Source organism: Vombatus ursinus, unplaced genomic scaffold, assembly GCF_900497805.2.
Source record: "Vombatus ursinus unplaced genomic scaffold, bare-nosed wombat genome assembly UNPS02011334.1, whole genome shotgun sequence".
In the NCBI taxonomy this organism is placed as follows: Eukaryota; Metazoa; Chordata; class Mammalia; order Diprotodontia; family Vombatidae; genus Vombatus; species Vombatus ursinus.
The window spans coordinates 3,458,605-3,475,630 of NW_020951112.1; the positions used below are offsets into that span (position 1 = coordinate 3,458,605).

The 17,026-nt window shown below is 39.0% G+C and overlaps 1 protein-coding gene across 3 annotated transcripts in view; it reads right to left on the minus strand.

Annotated features, from left to right (window-relative positions):
• Positions 1-657: 657 nt before the first annotated feature.
• SCYL2 (SCY1 like pseudokinase 2) overlaps positions 658-17,026 on the minus strand; it is a 67,608-nt gene continuing 51,239 nt past the window's right edge. For all 3 annotated transcript variants that reach the window (XM_027855772.1, XM_027855770.1, XM_027855771.1), the window contains exons 11-18: positions 16,911-17,024; positions 15,851-15,983; positions 13,751-13,869; positions 11,169-11,269; positions 9,633-9,699; positions 9,225-9,317; positions 3,556-3,675; positions 658-2,892 (exon numbers count right to left, since the gene is read on the minus strand). In XM_027855772.1, the coding sequence (XP_027711573.1) occupies positions 2,251-2,892; positions 3,556-3,675; positions 9,225-9,317; positions 9,633-9,699; positions 11,169-11,269; positions 13,751-13,869; positions 15,851-15,983; positions 16,911-17,024 (1,389 nt within the window). In that variant the 3' untranslated portion in view covers positions 658-2,250. The remainder of the gene's footprint in view (positions 2,893-3,555; positions 3,676-9,224; positions 9,318-9,632; positions 9,700-11,168; positions 11,270-13,750; positions 13,870-15,850; positions 15,984-16,910; positions 17,025-17,026) is intronic.

Here is a 17,026-nt window from a genome sequence, read left to right on the forward strand (position 1 = left end):
TAGTTTTCTACCCAAAACAGTAGGAGTGGCAGTAAAAGCAACTAATATACTGATACGAAATTCGGTGTGTACAAAATGAATGGGAGAATTTCTTTTTAAAAAGTGATGCAATACATCTCAACTGTATTTCTAAAAGTTTGAAGAATTAATTTTCAATGAAAACCAAATCATCAGGAACTCAATATTGCAAAAGAGCCCTTAAAATCATCAGCTCGGGTACTAACCCTCCACCAGAAATGATCACAATCCTCTCCAAGTCTCAGCAGATGATATTCGTGAATTGCTTGTGACCACCCCCAGTTCTCTACCCCTCCAAACTGCCTATGACCAACTCTCTGGCATTCCTGTTAATTAGGAGAAGATACCTCTACATTAAAGAGAAAATGACCTTCCCAAAACAGTGACTGCTGTCAGTATCACAAAGAAAATATACCCCAAATATTCATTCCACGTATGAATTTTCCAAGCATGATTCAAACCCCCAATAGTAATAAAAACACCCTCACAAAGAATGCAATCATATCACAAACACACTTTTCTATGCAAAATGACTCTTTCTTCTTAATGCCATTCCTTTCTGAAATAAATGATCACAAGGTGTTCTTCATGTAAGTCACTGCTAAGATCAGATATAATAATGTACAGCTCATGCAGAAATCATATGTGAAAGTTGATTTATTTTTTTAAAAAGTCCCCTCATATCACATGTTGGCAGCAAGAATGTTTTGTTATCATCCCATCACATTTTATAATCAAATTCAGTGTAACCCAGGACACCTACCAAGAGTATCAATAGCACACAAATCTTCACATGGTTTATTTAAAACCACTGCTGGTCCCAGATAATTCAAAACAAAAATATGAAGGCAGCAACCATAACACACATACACAGTTCTTTGAAAGATGTGTTTAAATTTATCACCGCATTAAATGTGGAAATATAATTTAACAAAATACAAATCACATTCACAGCATAAGGCCCTGTGGTTTTTTAAAGCAGCAAATGAAAGAACAATATCATCAGTGAAAGGCTATAAAAAATAAAGCATGTAGGTTTTCTGTAAAAATGTTAAAGAATGAATTCTTTCCTTCCACCAAATGGTCAACTCTGAACATCAATATGTTAGAATAAAGGTTCCTGAAATTCTTAGGAAAGGAAGAATTAACATTCAGTGGCATTAACGGAGAAGAGGTCAGACTGTATCATGGGCAAGCTGAGCATCACTGTTGGCAAGCACAAGATACGACTGCTCATTTTTGGAGAAGTAAAGTTTATTACATTTGGAGCAATACAGCATCACCAACTTTAAAAGTTTATTCACCAAATACACTTGGATTCTTACAGATCTGCCTTGGAAAACGCACCTCACAAGTTTCGGTTCAAACACAAGAAGGCAAGAAGAGACAGGGCAATGCCCTACCACAGAGCAGTGCCAAGTGACTGCACCCATCCAGCCGGGCTCCTCCACTTAGATGGGCACAGGCAGAAAGAGCCAAATGATCCCAAGCACTCCCCAGGGAACCCAGGAACAAAACCCACTATGCCGTGAGGCGGACCATGCTCCACCAGGTTTTACAAGGATTTCACTTGCACTGATGACGGTTTACGAGGCTTTTACAGTTTGAACCAATGAGAAGCAAGATGAGTGAAATTCTGCAATATTTGCTGAGAACTGTCTAGAAAACAACAAAATGCATAAGGATTGCTCAAGGCAAACAACCTTACCCTTTCTATATGCTTACAGTTTGCTTTACTTAGAGAAACACCAATTCAGGAATCAATTCAAGCAACTGGGTATAAAACAAATTAAAATTAAAACTGAACAGCTGTGGCACGTGGACTCTGGTGGCACCGGGCAGACAAAACCTGCTGATGCCATCGACTCCTCTTTGTCACTGATTTGTTGCACCAAGTTACGCAGGGAGAGATGAGCCACCGACACCCACGTTTTCAGCTCTGAACGAGCCTGGTTAGGGCCATGCCTTCAGATCACTAGAAGGGGGGGAGGAGAGGATGTGGGAGAAGGCGAGGGGAACAAATCAAACTGCATTCAATGTGTACAAACGACAGGATTCTACATCGCTACAAAGCTGACGCGGACACCCTTGCTTTCCTCCACCAAATCACTCATATTCCTTCCTGTAGGGAAAGTTCCTCCAAGCCAGATATTCAATCAAACAAACCAAGATGGAAATCAGCTCACCCATGATTAAAATGTAATCAATTCTTCAAAATGAACACGAGATGCCTTACCCAAATAGATCTTTTAAATCATTGCTAGCTGAGCTGCTACTAGTCATATTGGCTGGCTGTGCAAAGTTCTGTGGGTTAAAGAAAGGATTGCCCTGCAAACCAAAGGCAGGCTGTCCTACCATGTTCAGCTGGGTTGCCATTACTGAACTGCCCGGCCCTGGGGACCCTTGAGGAGGTACAAACTGATTAAGCCACTGGTTTGGTTTCTGTTGAGATAACTGGTTCATGCTAACTTTGGGTTTCTGAGGCCCAAACAGACTGTCCAGAGCAGACATATCAGTGGGTCTGTGTGGGGTCTGCTGTGACATTCCAGCTGAAGCCCTCCGAGAGTGCAGGTTCGGTAAACTAGAAGGCGTCCCCAGAGTCATCTGGGCCACTGCCGGTGTCACTGGGCTGCTGAAGAGATGCTGGTTTGCACCGGCTGGCAGGCTGAATGCTGGCGTCTGAAAGCCCATATTGGCATTTAGGCCATTTGTCAAACTTCTCTTTGTATTATCAACCGGTGTGGAAAAACCCATGCCCATCCCCATGGACGGACCTGGAGAGAAGCTAGTGGAAGCCGAGATTTGGGGAGTGCTAACAGAAAGGCTGGTCAGAGAAGACATGTTATCCATCAAAGTTTCTGTCAAGTCCTTAGTCTGCAAAATAAATAAAACAGCAGCGTGATTAGGGCTATTTGCATCAAGGCTACACTCTTAAATCAAGCATGCCAACATATGACAGGAAAAATTCAGCTCAAGAAGCATTGAACTTAACTAAAATGTTTTGTTCACAATACATAATTTTATGTTGATTTCTCCATCTTTTAGGAGGGAGAATTTTTTTTTTCTTCACTTAACATTAACAAAGAAGCCTTCTGAAATAAAAATGTCATGACAAGCAAAAATTCAAATTATTCTTGCCACCAACTGAGTTTGTGCGGAACCAAAAGACCAGTTCTTTGAACTGTATGTGTCTGATCCTGGTACCTTTACTGTTCTGAAATCTGAGTATTTAAAAAACAAAACACAACACAACACAGCTCTACTCAAAAAACATCAACAGAAAGAGTCAGCCCATTTTGCCTGCTGTACAGAAAATTAGGTGTGGCAGGTGCCTGCCAGACCTTAGAGTGGGGGAAGGCCTGGCATTTGTCACTTACCTTTCAGTGACAACCTTCCCCCCACCCTAATCACAACCCTTTGAGAATGGACAATTTAAGGAAGTCTTTATAAATGTATCTCCTGAGCATAACTAACTTTATATGACTACTGTCTTTAAAGGGGGCAAAAAAAATGATACCAAAGAAAATAAACTCTGACCTGCTTGATGGGCACCACAGGGGTGTGGGCCTGCGGCTTCAGCGGCTGCTGACTTTTCAACTTCTGGGCCTGTTCCTGTTCCTTTGCTAGCTTCTGCTTCTCTTCAAGTGTCAGTGATGCCTTCAAAGTGAAAAAAGACAGTTCATGTGGCAATGTTAGATTTCCTTTTTTTAAGGCAAAGATCTTCCAGTTAATCCTGAATTTTCACAGGCTAGTTTTTATTAAAGTGCCTTCACCAAATACAGCACAGAAGAAATCTCTGAGACATGGCTCAGCCTCTAGTCGGGCCCAGGACTGAGCAGCATGGGAACATGGGAAGCTCACCCAGCTCTTGGAGGCACGGCTTCTTCTGCTGGCCCAACACAGCTCACAGGGTAGATATGGGGAAAGTATCTGCTAAGCCTCAAAGCTCCATAAAAAACGTAAACTGCTATTGAACGTTTGGAAAATGGTATACTCACACTGTAATTTGACAATAATTTCACACAAGTAACAATCTGAACAAGACTTAAGTTTGTCCTGGTTAAGAGAGGCACATTTCTTGTTAAAAGGCTTAAACTGTAGAGGACTTTCTGAACATACTTGGAACTGCTACTTATGAAAAGCTGGACATTGGAGTCATCTTCTTCTGGTCTACAGGACGGAAGGTACATTGACTTTGAGGTCCATTCCATTAAGGCCTTGCTTAACTCTAATTTACTTTACTTCCCCCAAATCTCAGAAGGGCAGAACAACCCCCAACAAATCAGTATCTAATTAGGTAATCTGGACCCAAACGAGATAATTGTGCATATCTTATTTCTCCTGCTAGTGCTTCAGCATCTTAAAGGAAGGGCTCCTATCCTGTCCAGCCCTGGATTCTATATGGTATCTTACACAGCAGATACTCAATAAATAGGAATGAATTAAAACTGTTCTGAGAATAAGCAGTTGAGTCCAGGATTCTACTCTAAGCTTCTTTAATTAACAAATGAGACAAATAGCATTTTATAGTCTAGGGTTGGAATCAGAGGAAATAAGATGAAAGTTCACCTCAGGAACTTTGATGTCATTGAACTTGTAAAAGAGAAGTAAACTTGCAGGAAAAGTGTTTAAGAGGAAACCAAAAGAACAGAACAACTTGTTATGCAAATGTGTTCTTAAGTCTGGTGGATGACAATTATCTACAATATTGAGAAAGGATTCCAATTTGGGAATACACATTCTAATCAGATAACAGATAAAAGACATCTTATCTCTCCCTTCCCCAAGTGGAGAGTCAATAAATCCCCTAGCACATTTTATAAGACTCTTTAAAAGAATCTTTTTTGGATAATACACTCATCATCTTTTTTTTTAAATTTATTTTGATTTATCAATAATCACTTCCATATGCTTTTGAGTTTAAAATTTTTCTCTCCATTCCTCCCCATCACCCTCCCCAAGTTGGCGCACAATCTGATATAGGCTATACATATACATTCATATTAAACATATTTTCATATTAGTGATGTTGTAAGTAAAAATTAAAACCAATAGGAGGAACCATCAGAAAAAGAAACAAAATTCAACAGAAGAGGGAAAAAAAAACAGCAATTCAACTTCCATAGTTCTTTCTCTGGATGGGGATAGCATTTACCATCACAAGGCCTCTGGAGATGTCTTAGATCCTTGTATTGCCAGGAAGGGTTAAGTTTATCAATATTAGTCATCACACAATGTGGCTGTTATTGTGCACAAAGTTCTCTTGGTTCTGCTCACTTCACTCAGCATCAGACCATACAACTCTTTCCAGGTTTTTCTGAAGTCAGCCTGTTCATCATTTCTTACAGCACAAAAGTATTCCCATCACATTCATATACCATAACTTGCTCAGCCATTCCCCAATTGATGGGCATCCTCTCAATTTCCAATTCTTTGCCATAACAAAAAGAGTTGCTATGAATATTATTGTACATGTAGGTCCTTTTCCTGTTTGTGTGATTTCTTTGGGATATAGCCCTAAAAGTACCATTGCTGGGTCAAAGGGTACGCACATCTTTATAGCCCTTTGGGCATAGTTCCAAATTGCTCTCCAAAATGGTTGGATCATTTCACAACTCCACCAACAACGCATTAGTGTTCCAATTTTCCCACATCTTCGCCAACATTTATTATTTTCCTGTTTTGTCATGTTGGCCATTCTGATAGGTGTGATGTGGTACCTCAGAGTTGTTTTAATTTGCATTTCTCTAAATCAATAGTGATTTAGGGCATTTTTTCATATGATTATAGATGGCTTTAATTTCTTCATCTGAGAACTGTCTGCTCATATCCTTTGACCATTTATCAATTGGAGAATGGCTTGTATTCTTATAAATTTGACTTAATTCTCTATATTTTAGAAATGAGGCCCTTATCAGAGACACTGGTTGTAAAAATTCTTTCCCAATTTTCTACCTTCCTTCTAATCTTGGTTGCATTGGCTTTGTTTGTGCAAAAACTTTTCAGTTTAATGTAATCAAAATTATCTATTTTGCTTTTCATAATGTTCTCTATCTCCTGTTTGGTCATGAATTCTTCTGTTCTCCATAGATATGACAGGTAAACTATTCCTTGCTCTCCCAGTTTGCTTATAGTATCAGCCTTTATATCTAAATCATGAACCCATTTTGACTTTATTTTGGTATATGGTGTGAGATTTTGGTCTATGCCTAGTTTCTGCCATACTCTTCTCCAGTTTTTCCAGCAGTTTTTTTCAAAGAGTGGGTTCTTATCCCAGAAGCTGGGGTCTTTGGGTTTATCAAAAAATAGATTACTATAGTCACTGACTACTGTGTCTTGCACATTTAACCTTTTCCATTGATCCACCACTCTATTTCTTAGCCAGTACCAAGCAGTTTTGATGATTGCTGCTTTATAATACAATTTATGATCTGGAATGGGTAGGTCACGCCCTGCATTTCTTTTCATTAGTTCTCTTGATATTCTGGCCCTTTTGTTCTTCCAAATGAATCTTATTATTATTTTTTCTAATTCTATAAAATAATTTTTTGGTAGTTTGATTGGTATGGCACTGAATAAGTAAATTAGCTTAGGTAGAATTGTCATTTTTATTATATTAGCTCGGCCTACCCATGAGCAACTGATGTTTTTCCAATTATTTAGATCTGACTTTATTTGCATGAAAAGTGTTTTGTAATTGTGTTCATAGAGCTCCTGGGTTTGTTTCAGGAGGTAGACTCCTAAATATTTTATAATGTGTACAGTAAGTTTAAACGGAATTTCTCTTTCTATCTCTTGCTGTTGGGCTTTGTTGGTAATATATAGAAATGCCAATGATTTATGTGGGTTTATTTTATAGCCTACAACTCTGCTAAAGTTGTTGATTATTTCAAGTAGTTTTTTGCTTGATTCTCTGGGATTCTCTAAGTATAACATCATGTCATCTGCAAAGAGTGATCTTTGCCTATTCTAATACCTTCAACGTCTTTTTCTTCTCTTATCGCTAAAGCTAACGTTTCCAGTACGATGTTGAATAACAGCAGTGATAATGGACATCCTTGTTTCACCCCCGATCTTATTGGAAATGCTTCTAGCTTGTCCCTGTTACATATTATGCTTGCTGAAGGTTTTAGATAGATGCTATTTATTATTTTAAGGAAGAGTCCACTTACACCTATGCTCTCTAGCGTTTTTAATACGAATGGGTGTTGTGTTTTGTCAAATGGTTTTTCTGCATCTATTGAGATGATCATGTGGTTTCTGTTAGTTTTGGTGTTGATATGACGGATTATGCTGATAGTTTTCCTTATATTGAACTAACCCTGCATTCCTGGTATAAATCCTGGTCATAGTGTATTATTTTTGTGATAAGTTGCTGTAATCTATTTGCTAATATTTTGTTTAGAATTCTTACATCTATATTCATTAGAGAAATTCGTCTATAATTTTCTTTCTCTATTTTGACTCTTTCTGGTTTAGGTATAAGCACCATATTTGTATCATAAAAAGAATTTGGTAAGACTCCTTCTTCACCTATTTTCCCAAATAGTCTATATAGTATTGGAATTAATTGTTCTTTAAATGTTTGATAGAATTCGCATGTAAATCCATCTGGCCCTGGAGATTTTTTCCTAGGCAGCTCATCAATGGCTTGTTCAATTTCTTTTTCTGCGATGGAGTTATTTAAGAATTTTATTCCTCTTCTGTTAATCTGGGCAATTTATATTTTTGTAAACATGTATCCATTTCACTAAGATTGTCAAATTTGTTGGCATATAGTTGGGCAAAATAATTCCTAATTGTTGTTTTAATTTCCTCTTCCTTGGTGGTAGCTTCACCCTTTTCATTCTTGTACTAGTAATCTGGTTTTCTTCTTTCTTTTTTTAAATTAGATTAACCAAAGGTGTATCTATTTTATTGGTTTTTTCATAAAACCAGCTCTTAGTTTTATTTATTCAATAGTTTTCTTAATTTCAATTTTCTTAATTTTTCCCTTGGTTTTCAATATTTCTAATTTGGTGTTTAATTGAGGATTTTTAATTTGTTCTTTTTCTAGTTTTTTTTAGTTGTATGCCCAATTCTTTGATCTGTTCTTTTTCTATTTTATTTATGTAAGCATTTAGAAATATAAAATTTCCCCTAAGAACTGCTTTTGCTGCATCCCATAAGTTTTGGTATGTTGTCTCATTATTGTCATTCTCTTGAATGAAATTACTGATTGTTTCTATGATGTGTTGTTTGATCCAATCATTTTTTAGGATTAGATTATTTAGTTTCCAATTATTTTTTAGTCTATCCTTCCATGGCCCTTTATTACATATAATTTTTATTGCATCATGATCTGAAAAGGATACATTTAATATTTCTGCCTTTCTGCATTGGATTGTGAGGTTTTTATGCCCTAGTACATGGTCAATTTTTGTGTATGTGCCAACTCATTATCTTTTTAACTGACTAATGCATCATTTGCAAATGGTTTGACCTACCAACATAAATAACAAATGAGCAAACGGTTTGGCATTCCACAGGTAAATATATACAAGTTTGCAATTAATACCCAAAGCTGCATAAAGTTAGTTTCATAATATGATAAAAATTAAATGCTATTTTAAAAACATAAAAATGCAGTTGTTAGCCAAGCTTTCCCAAAATATACAAAAGTATATCACTGGATACTGCAACAGGGAACAAGGATAACTCTTGTAAAAGGAGGCACATTGCTTTCCTCATCTGTAAAACGAGAGGGCTGCAATCAATTGCCCCTAAAGTCCCTCCATGCTCCAGATGGACAATACTGTAAGCCAAATCTATAGTATATGTCCACTGGTTAGTTGTGATAGTAAAGCTTAACATTTTTTCTGAAGGAAATTAAATACTAATGGTATAAAATAAAAAAAAAATTTGAAGAAAACCTGAAGAAAATCTTTAAGTGAGGGAAAAAGATCAACATCAATTACTACTGTTTAATCACTGAATCTGAGAGTCTCAGAGATACACTTTAGCAGTTGTTTATTTTACAATACACTGAATATGCAGTTTCATTCTATCCACACATTTAGGTTCAACAAAACTCATGTACTTAATGATTCATGGAAAGCGTTAAAAGTTGAGAAGTGTTTTCCTGATAAAAATTTCATATTCAAACAGCCCTACAAGAAAAAAAATGGTACTATAAGAAAACAATTTAAAAAAAACAAAAAGCTTACTTTCTTCTGTGTATTCTGTATCCCATTCTCTTTATTTTCTGATCCACCACCAGTCAGAAGGTCTGCTCCAATATTGTTAAAGACTTTGTCAATCTGTTGAAATTAGAAAGTTAACTGGTTAAACAGAAACAAACAAACAAAAAAGAAATCCAGGGGCAACTAGGTAGCGCAATGGATAGAGCACTGGCTTGGAGTCAGGAGAACCTGAGGTCAAATCTGGCTTCAGATTCTTGATACTTACTAGCTGTGTGACCCTGGGCAAGTCACTTAAACCTGACTGCCTTGCCAAAAAAAAAAAAAAATCCAATGATGTCATTATTCTTGAAAAAAGCCTGCCAGTGTAGAATCCTATTTTCAAGAGTTCTGTAAAAAAAAAAAAAAATTAAAGAAATCTCAAAACTTTCTTACCTGACTACCAGCATTAGGAATTTTTGTCTCTTCAGATGCATTCATTTGACTGGTGATATCCAAAGATCTGCAAGATCAAGCGCAATTATTGCCAAGTGAGAGAGCAAAAAAGGAAGGTGTGTATCCCCAGTTCCTAGCACAGAGAAGGACCCACAGAAGGTGCTGAACAAACGCTCAGTGACAGAGAGCAGTCACACTCCCAGGCTCCTCACACCCATGCTACCTGAACAAACCTGACACACACTAGGACTTTCCTGGGACTGTGGATGCCTCATCTGCCATTCTGCTTCATCTGATGGGCCTGATGGAGGTCCAGAGCTAGACTAAAGTAAGGTCGGGTGGAGGGGCGATGAGAGAGAAGATAATAAAACAAGTAAAAGGTGACCTCCAAGAGTTCACCGGGGGAGAATGTAAATATCCAAATGTGTAGTACAGACAGCAAATGCAATCAAAGGGCAGAGCAAGCCAATGAGGCTGAGGTAATCATGAAAAATTCATGAAGATGAGTAGGTTCAAGCAAGCCCTTGCAGAATGGGCAGAAAGGGATGTACTAGAGAAAGTTAGGTTTATTTTCCCCTGAAATAAAGTTAGGCATTTCACTTTATCTTCATGCAACAAACATGCAAATTTTATTTAAAGTGTTTCCCTCTTGCTTTAATGAATTCTGTCTTTTAACTGACAATTTCAATGACATTCAATGGATGAAGAACATTTCAGATGTTGTACTGGCCACAGGACTGTTCTAACAAAAAAGGCTTTGCTCAACACATCACACACCAAACACGTTTACTTTCATGCTCTAAACGGAGCCAGGGAGGTCCCTGCCACTTGAAGGAACCTCTTCCCTTTACTAGCTTTACTCTGCTCCAATTTACATGGGTAGGAGATGGATGAAGAGCTGCTGGTGGGTCATGAACTCCACCTATCACGTCCTTCCCCAGGGAGGGCATGTCTAGGGAATGAGGATCTCTCCCCATGGGAGGACTGAAGAAGTCCTTAGAGCAGAGATGTCAAATATGTGGCCCACAACACTGCCGAGTGCCACCCAAACCAAATCAAAATCTAACTGGAAAATATTTAATAAAATAAATAAAAACAGAATACAACCCAAGTCAGTGTGTGGCCTGCAGAAATGCATTTCTATTTGAGTCAGACACCACTGCTTTAGAGGATGGAGTTATTTCATAAATATTTCAGTTAATCCAAGAACAGAACAAAGAATCTAAATTTTTGGAAGGTTGTGAAGTTTACATCCCTAGTGGCCTTATTAGGAGCAATGTTGATAGGAGAAGTTCTGAGGGATGAACTACACAAAAAAAGACACTCTTCCTACTAAATCAATGCATTCATCTTTAAACAATGTTCTCCTTTAACCTAATCTGAAAGCTGATCTAAATAAAAAGGAAGAACAGAATGCTTGGCTTCTGATCAAATTAAAACCCAAGTGTTTTCCAGGTAACTCATGGAAGCCGATAAAGGTGAGGACTGGCTATTCTCACACCCAGAACGCCTGAATCCCAGGAGAAAGCGACTCACTTCTGCTGCTCTTGCATTATGTGGAGTTGCTCCAGTTTGGTTTTATGTTCCACTTCCAATCTATGAAGCATTTCTTTGATGACCGAAATAAAAGAATTGAACTAAAATTAAAAATTAGACAAGATTACAATTTTGAAAACTGGTAAAATAAAGCAATCAGTTATCAAAATATTCCTTATGGTTATTATAGCACATTTTTTCTAACACTGGCACTGAAGAATGGGACAGTACCTTTGCTAAGCATGCTCAGTAAAGCAAGCCTTTTAAAACTGCATCAGGCCTTAAATTCTCACTTTGCCACTTAACTATGTCAGGGAGTTTGGCCAAGGGACTTTAATTTGATCATCTGTAAAATGAGGAACCTGGACTTCATGACTTTTTCAGGCTCCCTTCCAGTTCTAAATCTCCCATCTCCTACATTTCTGGATGCAATCTCAATTTGGAGTTTTATGTCCCAAACTGTCTAAAAGGTGGCTATTTTTACAGACACTCAGTGTATGGCTTATAGATTTTTAGGAAAACACCCGCCTTAATTCAAAGAAATTTGGAAACCTCCATTTTTAAAAATTGACATATTCTATTCAGACACAAGAGCCTGAAATTCCAGGAAACCTGATTAAAATCACACAGAGCTGAGAAGCTGAAGGAAAAGTAAGTCATGGGTTCCCTGAGGGTTTTTAGAACAATCACTGCAGCTGCTGCCTCTGTCCTTGCAGGGATCAGGAGCTGAATCTTTGGGGTAAGGATGGGGGGGCGGGGAACGCTGCCTCTTCCTCCTCAGAGTCTCCCCCATTACTTGTAGCTGCACCATGGCTCCTAGTCCTCAGGCACAAGGCCATGTGCTCTCTCCTGGCACACGTGGGAAACATATGGAGACAAGACTTGAACTGATGGCTGTTCCTATCTCCTTCAATGTAAACGAGGACCGCTCAGACTGCAAATTCTGCTGTTTTGTTTCCCAGGGTTCAGGTTTCTGTTTGTGCTTTCTCCTGACCGGGCATAGCCTTAGAGCTTTCATACATCTTGCCCTCCATTTCTACAAAAGCAAGGCCTAATCAGGAACGGAATAGTCCTGTGGGGATGGATGGCTAAGCTCCATTCCTCTCTCAAAGAGCTGAGCTTATCGATGGAGACAACATGTGGAGAGCCACTTTGAGGCGGACACAGACAAACCAGACAGAATCAGGGGAAGGCACTGGCCTCCACCTAGTGTTTTGAGGCCTGCAAAGCACCATACACATGCTTCTTTCACCTGATCCTGACAACCACCTGGGGAAGCGGGTTCTGTTGTAATCCCCATTTTACAGATGAAAAGCTGAGGCTGAGAGCAGCACTGGTACTCGCACTCAGGTCTTCTGGACACCGAGGCCAGCCCCTTCACCCAGTGCATCTACATCTGTCTCCCCAGCAGGCGGAACTGCTTCTTACATGTAGTAATTCCTTAATACAACATCTGCTGAGTTGAAGACACCTTCAAAGCCTGCTCTCTGAAGATTTCAGAGAGATTTCACAGAATCACAGCACAAAGTGGAAATGACTTTCTACTTCAAACCCTTTACTTTCTAGGCCAGACCAGAAAGGAAAGTCACAAAATCAATTAGTGACCAAGAGCACAGAGCCAAGACCTTGGCTGTGAGCCTTTTGTGAGGGCAGAGGCTGGGCCATCACCCCGTTACAAGTGGCCTCCCTGTTTCTGATCTAGCCTGCCCACTGCTGCCACGAATGCACTGGGACTGAGCAGAGCTCAGCCTGGCATGGGGGTCATGCGCTGGGCTAGGTGGGCCTGAGGTCCCTTCTAACTCAATAATTCTATCCCTGGATCCCTAGAACACAAGGTTCACCGTTGCACTGTCCCCACACTGACAGCTCAGCAGTTACTGTTCACCTTCTCATAGCCAAGTCCACTGGCCTAGTTTTCACTCTTCTCTCCTTTCCTGTAGCACTAACTGCTGAATGTTGAACCCCTCCCGTGTCTTTGGCAATACCATACTCTCTGCTGCTTCTGCCTTCGCTCAAGGCAGGCCCTGACTTTCAACCACACCCTTCCAGTTTCAACTATCACCCCCAAGCAAATGATGCCCAGGATAAATTTTTCTGAAGAATAAAAATTCTGACTCACAGAATTCTGGAATACTAGAGCTAGAACACTACCCAGACCGCCCTCCCCACGAAGTTGGTCACTGGTAGTTTCATATTACCCGCCCAATCGAGTCAAAACTCCTCCGCCTGACATGTAAAGCCCCCCACCCTGCCTGCTCCCATCACCTTCTGTAGGCATCCCTGATGCTACAAACCAATGGCATCACTCCCCATTTTCTGAATACATTTCACTTTCCTGCCCTTCCCCCTCTGTCAACATCCTAACTCTCCTTCTTAAATGCCACTTCTTCCAGGAAGCCTTCCCTGGCTCCCCTGCCAAATGAATCCCTCTCTTCTTAGAAATCCCAGAATCTTTTCATCACCCACCCCTCTGGGCCATTTCCTTCCCTCTGTATTTCCCACATCCAGAGAGCCTCTCATGGGGCTTCACAGAGTAAAGACTTACTGCTAAATGAATAAAAATCCCTAACCACCAGACTCACCTGATTGAAATTAAGATTATTTTCAATGCTCAGAGGAATCAGATGAGGCAACACTTTTCCAGCAAGCTGTTCCTTAGTGATTCCCAACTTCTTATGAGTAAAAGTACACTTGTAAATACCTAATATAAAAAGATCAAGAGAAAACTACTCTTGAGTCATGAATCAACAAATGGGAATTCCACAAAAAAGTACAGCTACCAAGAGCTGCGCTTTGAAGTAGGAATGGGGACCCTGAATTAGACTGAAGCTTCCCAACAGTTCACTGTGTATTATTTCGAATTGGTGATGAAGTTCAATCCTAGATGCTATTTGCTAATTAATGCCTTTACCAGGAAGCGAGACTGAACTCTCCGCATCACAATTCTAAATGTGACAATAAAAGACAGTTACCCCCTATCCTTATAGTTACGTACATGGTTTAAAACAAAATTTCACACAGCGTAGCATCTGGATATATCAAACAGCAGCAGCAGCCCCCTCACACAGCAGAGGGGACATATTACAATGGCTTTTCCAGGTGCTACTGGAATTTACTAGACAAATGCTAAAATGTTCTGCTAAAATGTTTTGCTAAAAGCAGCAGGGCTCTTAGAGGTTCTTAATCAGCTCATAAATAGCTGTGACTTCTCATGGCGAGCTAGGGTGACTGCTCACAGCCTCCCGGAGATACTCCCCTGAGCCATCCTCCTTCTCCTCCTACCGCCTCCGTCTTCTATGCTAGATCTCCTCCTCCTTCTGAGGACCTGCAGCAAGGTAAAATCCTTGGTCTTTGCATGGTCTCTCTCTATACTTCTTTTCCTGGAGAACTGGTTCTCCCTCTGAAGACTCAGTTACCAATTTAAAGCTGCCAGCAGTTCTTTCTCACCCAAGTTCCAGTCCAGAATTTCCAAGTACCTATGTACCTATCATAGTATTATAGAGGATACAGTATTGCTACATAATATATATGCAGAGTATATACATATGTAGTGTAGTATATATTATACAATATATCGTATTATACAGTAGAGTACAGCATTACAGTATAGTATAGTAATAGAATCTATTGCTGTTATTTTTTCTTTTACTGAATTCATCCCTGCCCCATTCCTGTGGTCTCTCACTATCAGAATTTTGGTCCTAACACTTCCCGCATGGATGACTACAGCTCTGATGTCTTCTTGTCCTACTCACAAGCACGGATCCATGACTTGACTTAAATCACTCCTTAAATCATTTGCCTTTTAAAAAGAGAACATAGCTCTTCAAAGTCGATTACATCAAGTCCGGCTCTCCCAACTCTTCCAGGGAGGTTAGTCTTCTTACCTTTCAACCCTCTTCCCTCCCTCATAAACGTGAACCATACCCATAAAGGAGGTAGTGTGGAAAGTGCAGAAGATTTAGAGAGAAACTGGATCGGAACCTGAGCTCTGACCCTGACGACCTGTGTGACCCTAGGCCCTCTCTGGGCCTGTTTCTTCTTCTGTAAAATGAAGGGCTGGACTAGACGTCTCTGCAGTCTGCCCCCCTCTAGAGGTATGATCAGCTCACACAAGTAGCCTCCCCTCCATCTCCAATGCCCTTCTCTTCCTCACCACCCTTCCAGATCCAGCTTGCATCCTGATGACTGCAGTCACCACCCATCTCCTTTCTACTGTACTTTGGCAGCTCAGAAAATCCCACTTTTCATAATAAAACATCTTACATGAGACTATATTTGTTTTTTGAGTATGTCAGCTCCCCAAGAAAGTAACTCCATGAAGACAGGTCAAGTCTCTTACTATTCTGTTGCTCCTCATCCCTATAAACAGCACTACTTTGCAGATAACAGCAATAAGGTAAAACAACTTTATTTAGTTCTATGGGACTCTAAAGTTGCATCAACAACCATCTGTTGAAATTCAAACAAAGTATCATGGAGCATGATGGAGTTAACTAAGCATACTGTCAAGCTGAAGTTACTGAAGAGCATACGCACAAGGAATGAGTCAATTAAATTAGCTAAAGAAAGTAAAGAAAAGTGAAAATTATGGAATCACTTTAAAAATGTGATCTGTAAGGATTATGTAAGCTATAAATTTGGTGAAGTAACATAAAATAAAATTTAAAAACTTCAGCTACCTAAAATTCCCATGAGGACCGCAGGTTCTTTGGATGGAATTTGTTGTAGAAAGGGTAGAATATCATCAAGTACAAACCATTTATCCATGTATTCCAAAATCTTTCCTAAGCACACTAACGAATTTACACGAACCTATTAAAAAGGCAAATTGTTAGTAAATTAATACTCTTTGTGGACAAGAATTAAATATTTTTTACGAAAACTAAATTTTAAATAACAAAACACAATCTGTCAATGTTTAATGAAGTAAAACTATTACTTTTGAGACAAAATAACCAGGTAAAACATGCTTTGATTAAAGTTTGAAATCTGATTCTACATTAATACAAGATTATAAAACTTTTTCCAAAAAATTAATACAAAATTAAAGGGGTCTTAGATAGGTAGGTGGCACAGTGAATAGAGGGCACCTGGCCTGAAATAGGGAATTCCTGAGTTCAAATCCTGTCTCAGACACTTCCTAGCTGAGTGACCCTAGACAAGTCATTTAACCTCTGTTTGCCTCAGTTTTCTCATTTGTAAAATGGGGGTAACAATAGCCCTTGCCTCCCAGGAGGCTCAAATGAGATAATACCCATGAAGTACTTAGCATAGTATCTGACACATATTAAACACAACATAAATGTTGGCTATTATTATGAGCAACTGTACTTAACTAACAGTATTTACATTAATATGTAAAATGACAAATACAGATTTCTAGTATTTTCTATAGATTTAGATGCATATAGTGACTTTAAAAATTATAAATACTATTTTCTAACTTTTGCTAATGCTTGATTCTCCTGACTGACTGAGACCTATAAATCTTGGTAAAGGCTTTGTGTTCAATTCTTTCGCTGACCTGTAGGAGCCATGACCACAATAGCTATATTAAAAAAAAAATCTTAAATTTATTTTAAAAATCATAACAATGTAAGATTTCTACTTAAAAAACAGGCTCTCATAGTAAAGTGCTCCAACAAAAACTGTCCAGAAGAGACAGTACAGGGAAAAATAACACATACATAAGAAGAAAGAAATATCAGGCAAATAAGCAAAAATGAAACATTTACTTACAGCAAGTGAAGATGTTTGTAAACATGCATTTTTAATTCTTGGTATTAAAGAATTTTTCATGGATGGATAGTCTATGAGGTTTGCAAAGGTTGGAATGATGTTCAGGCAAAGTTCCT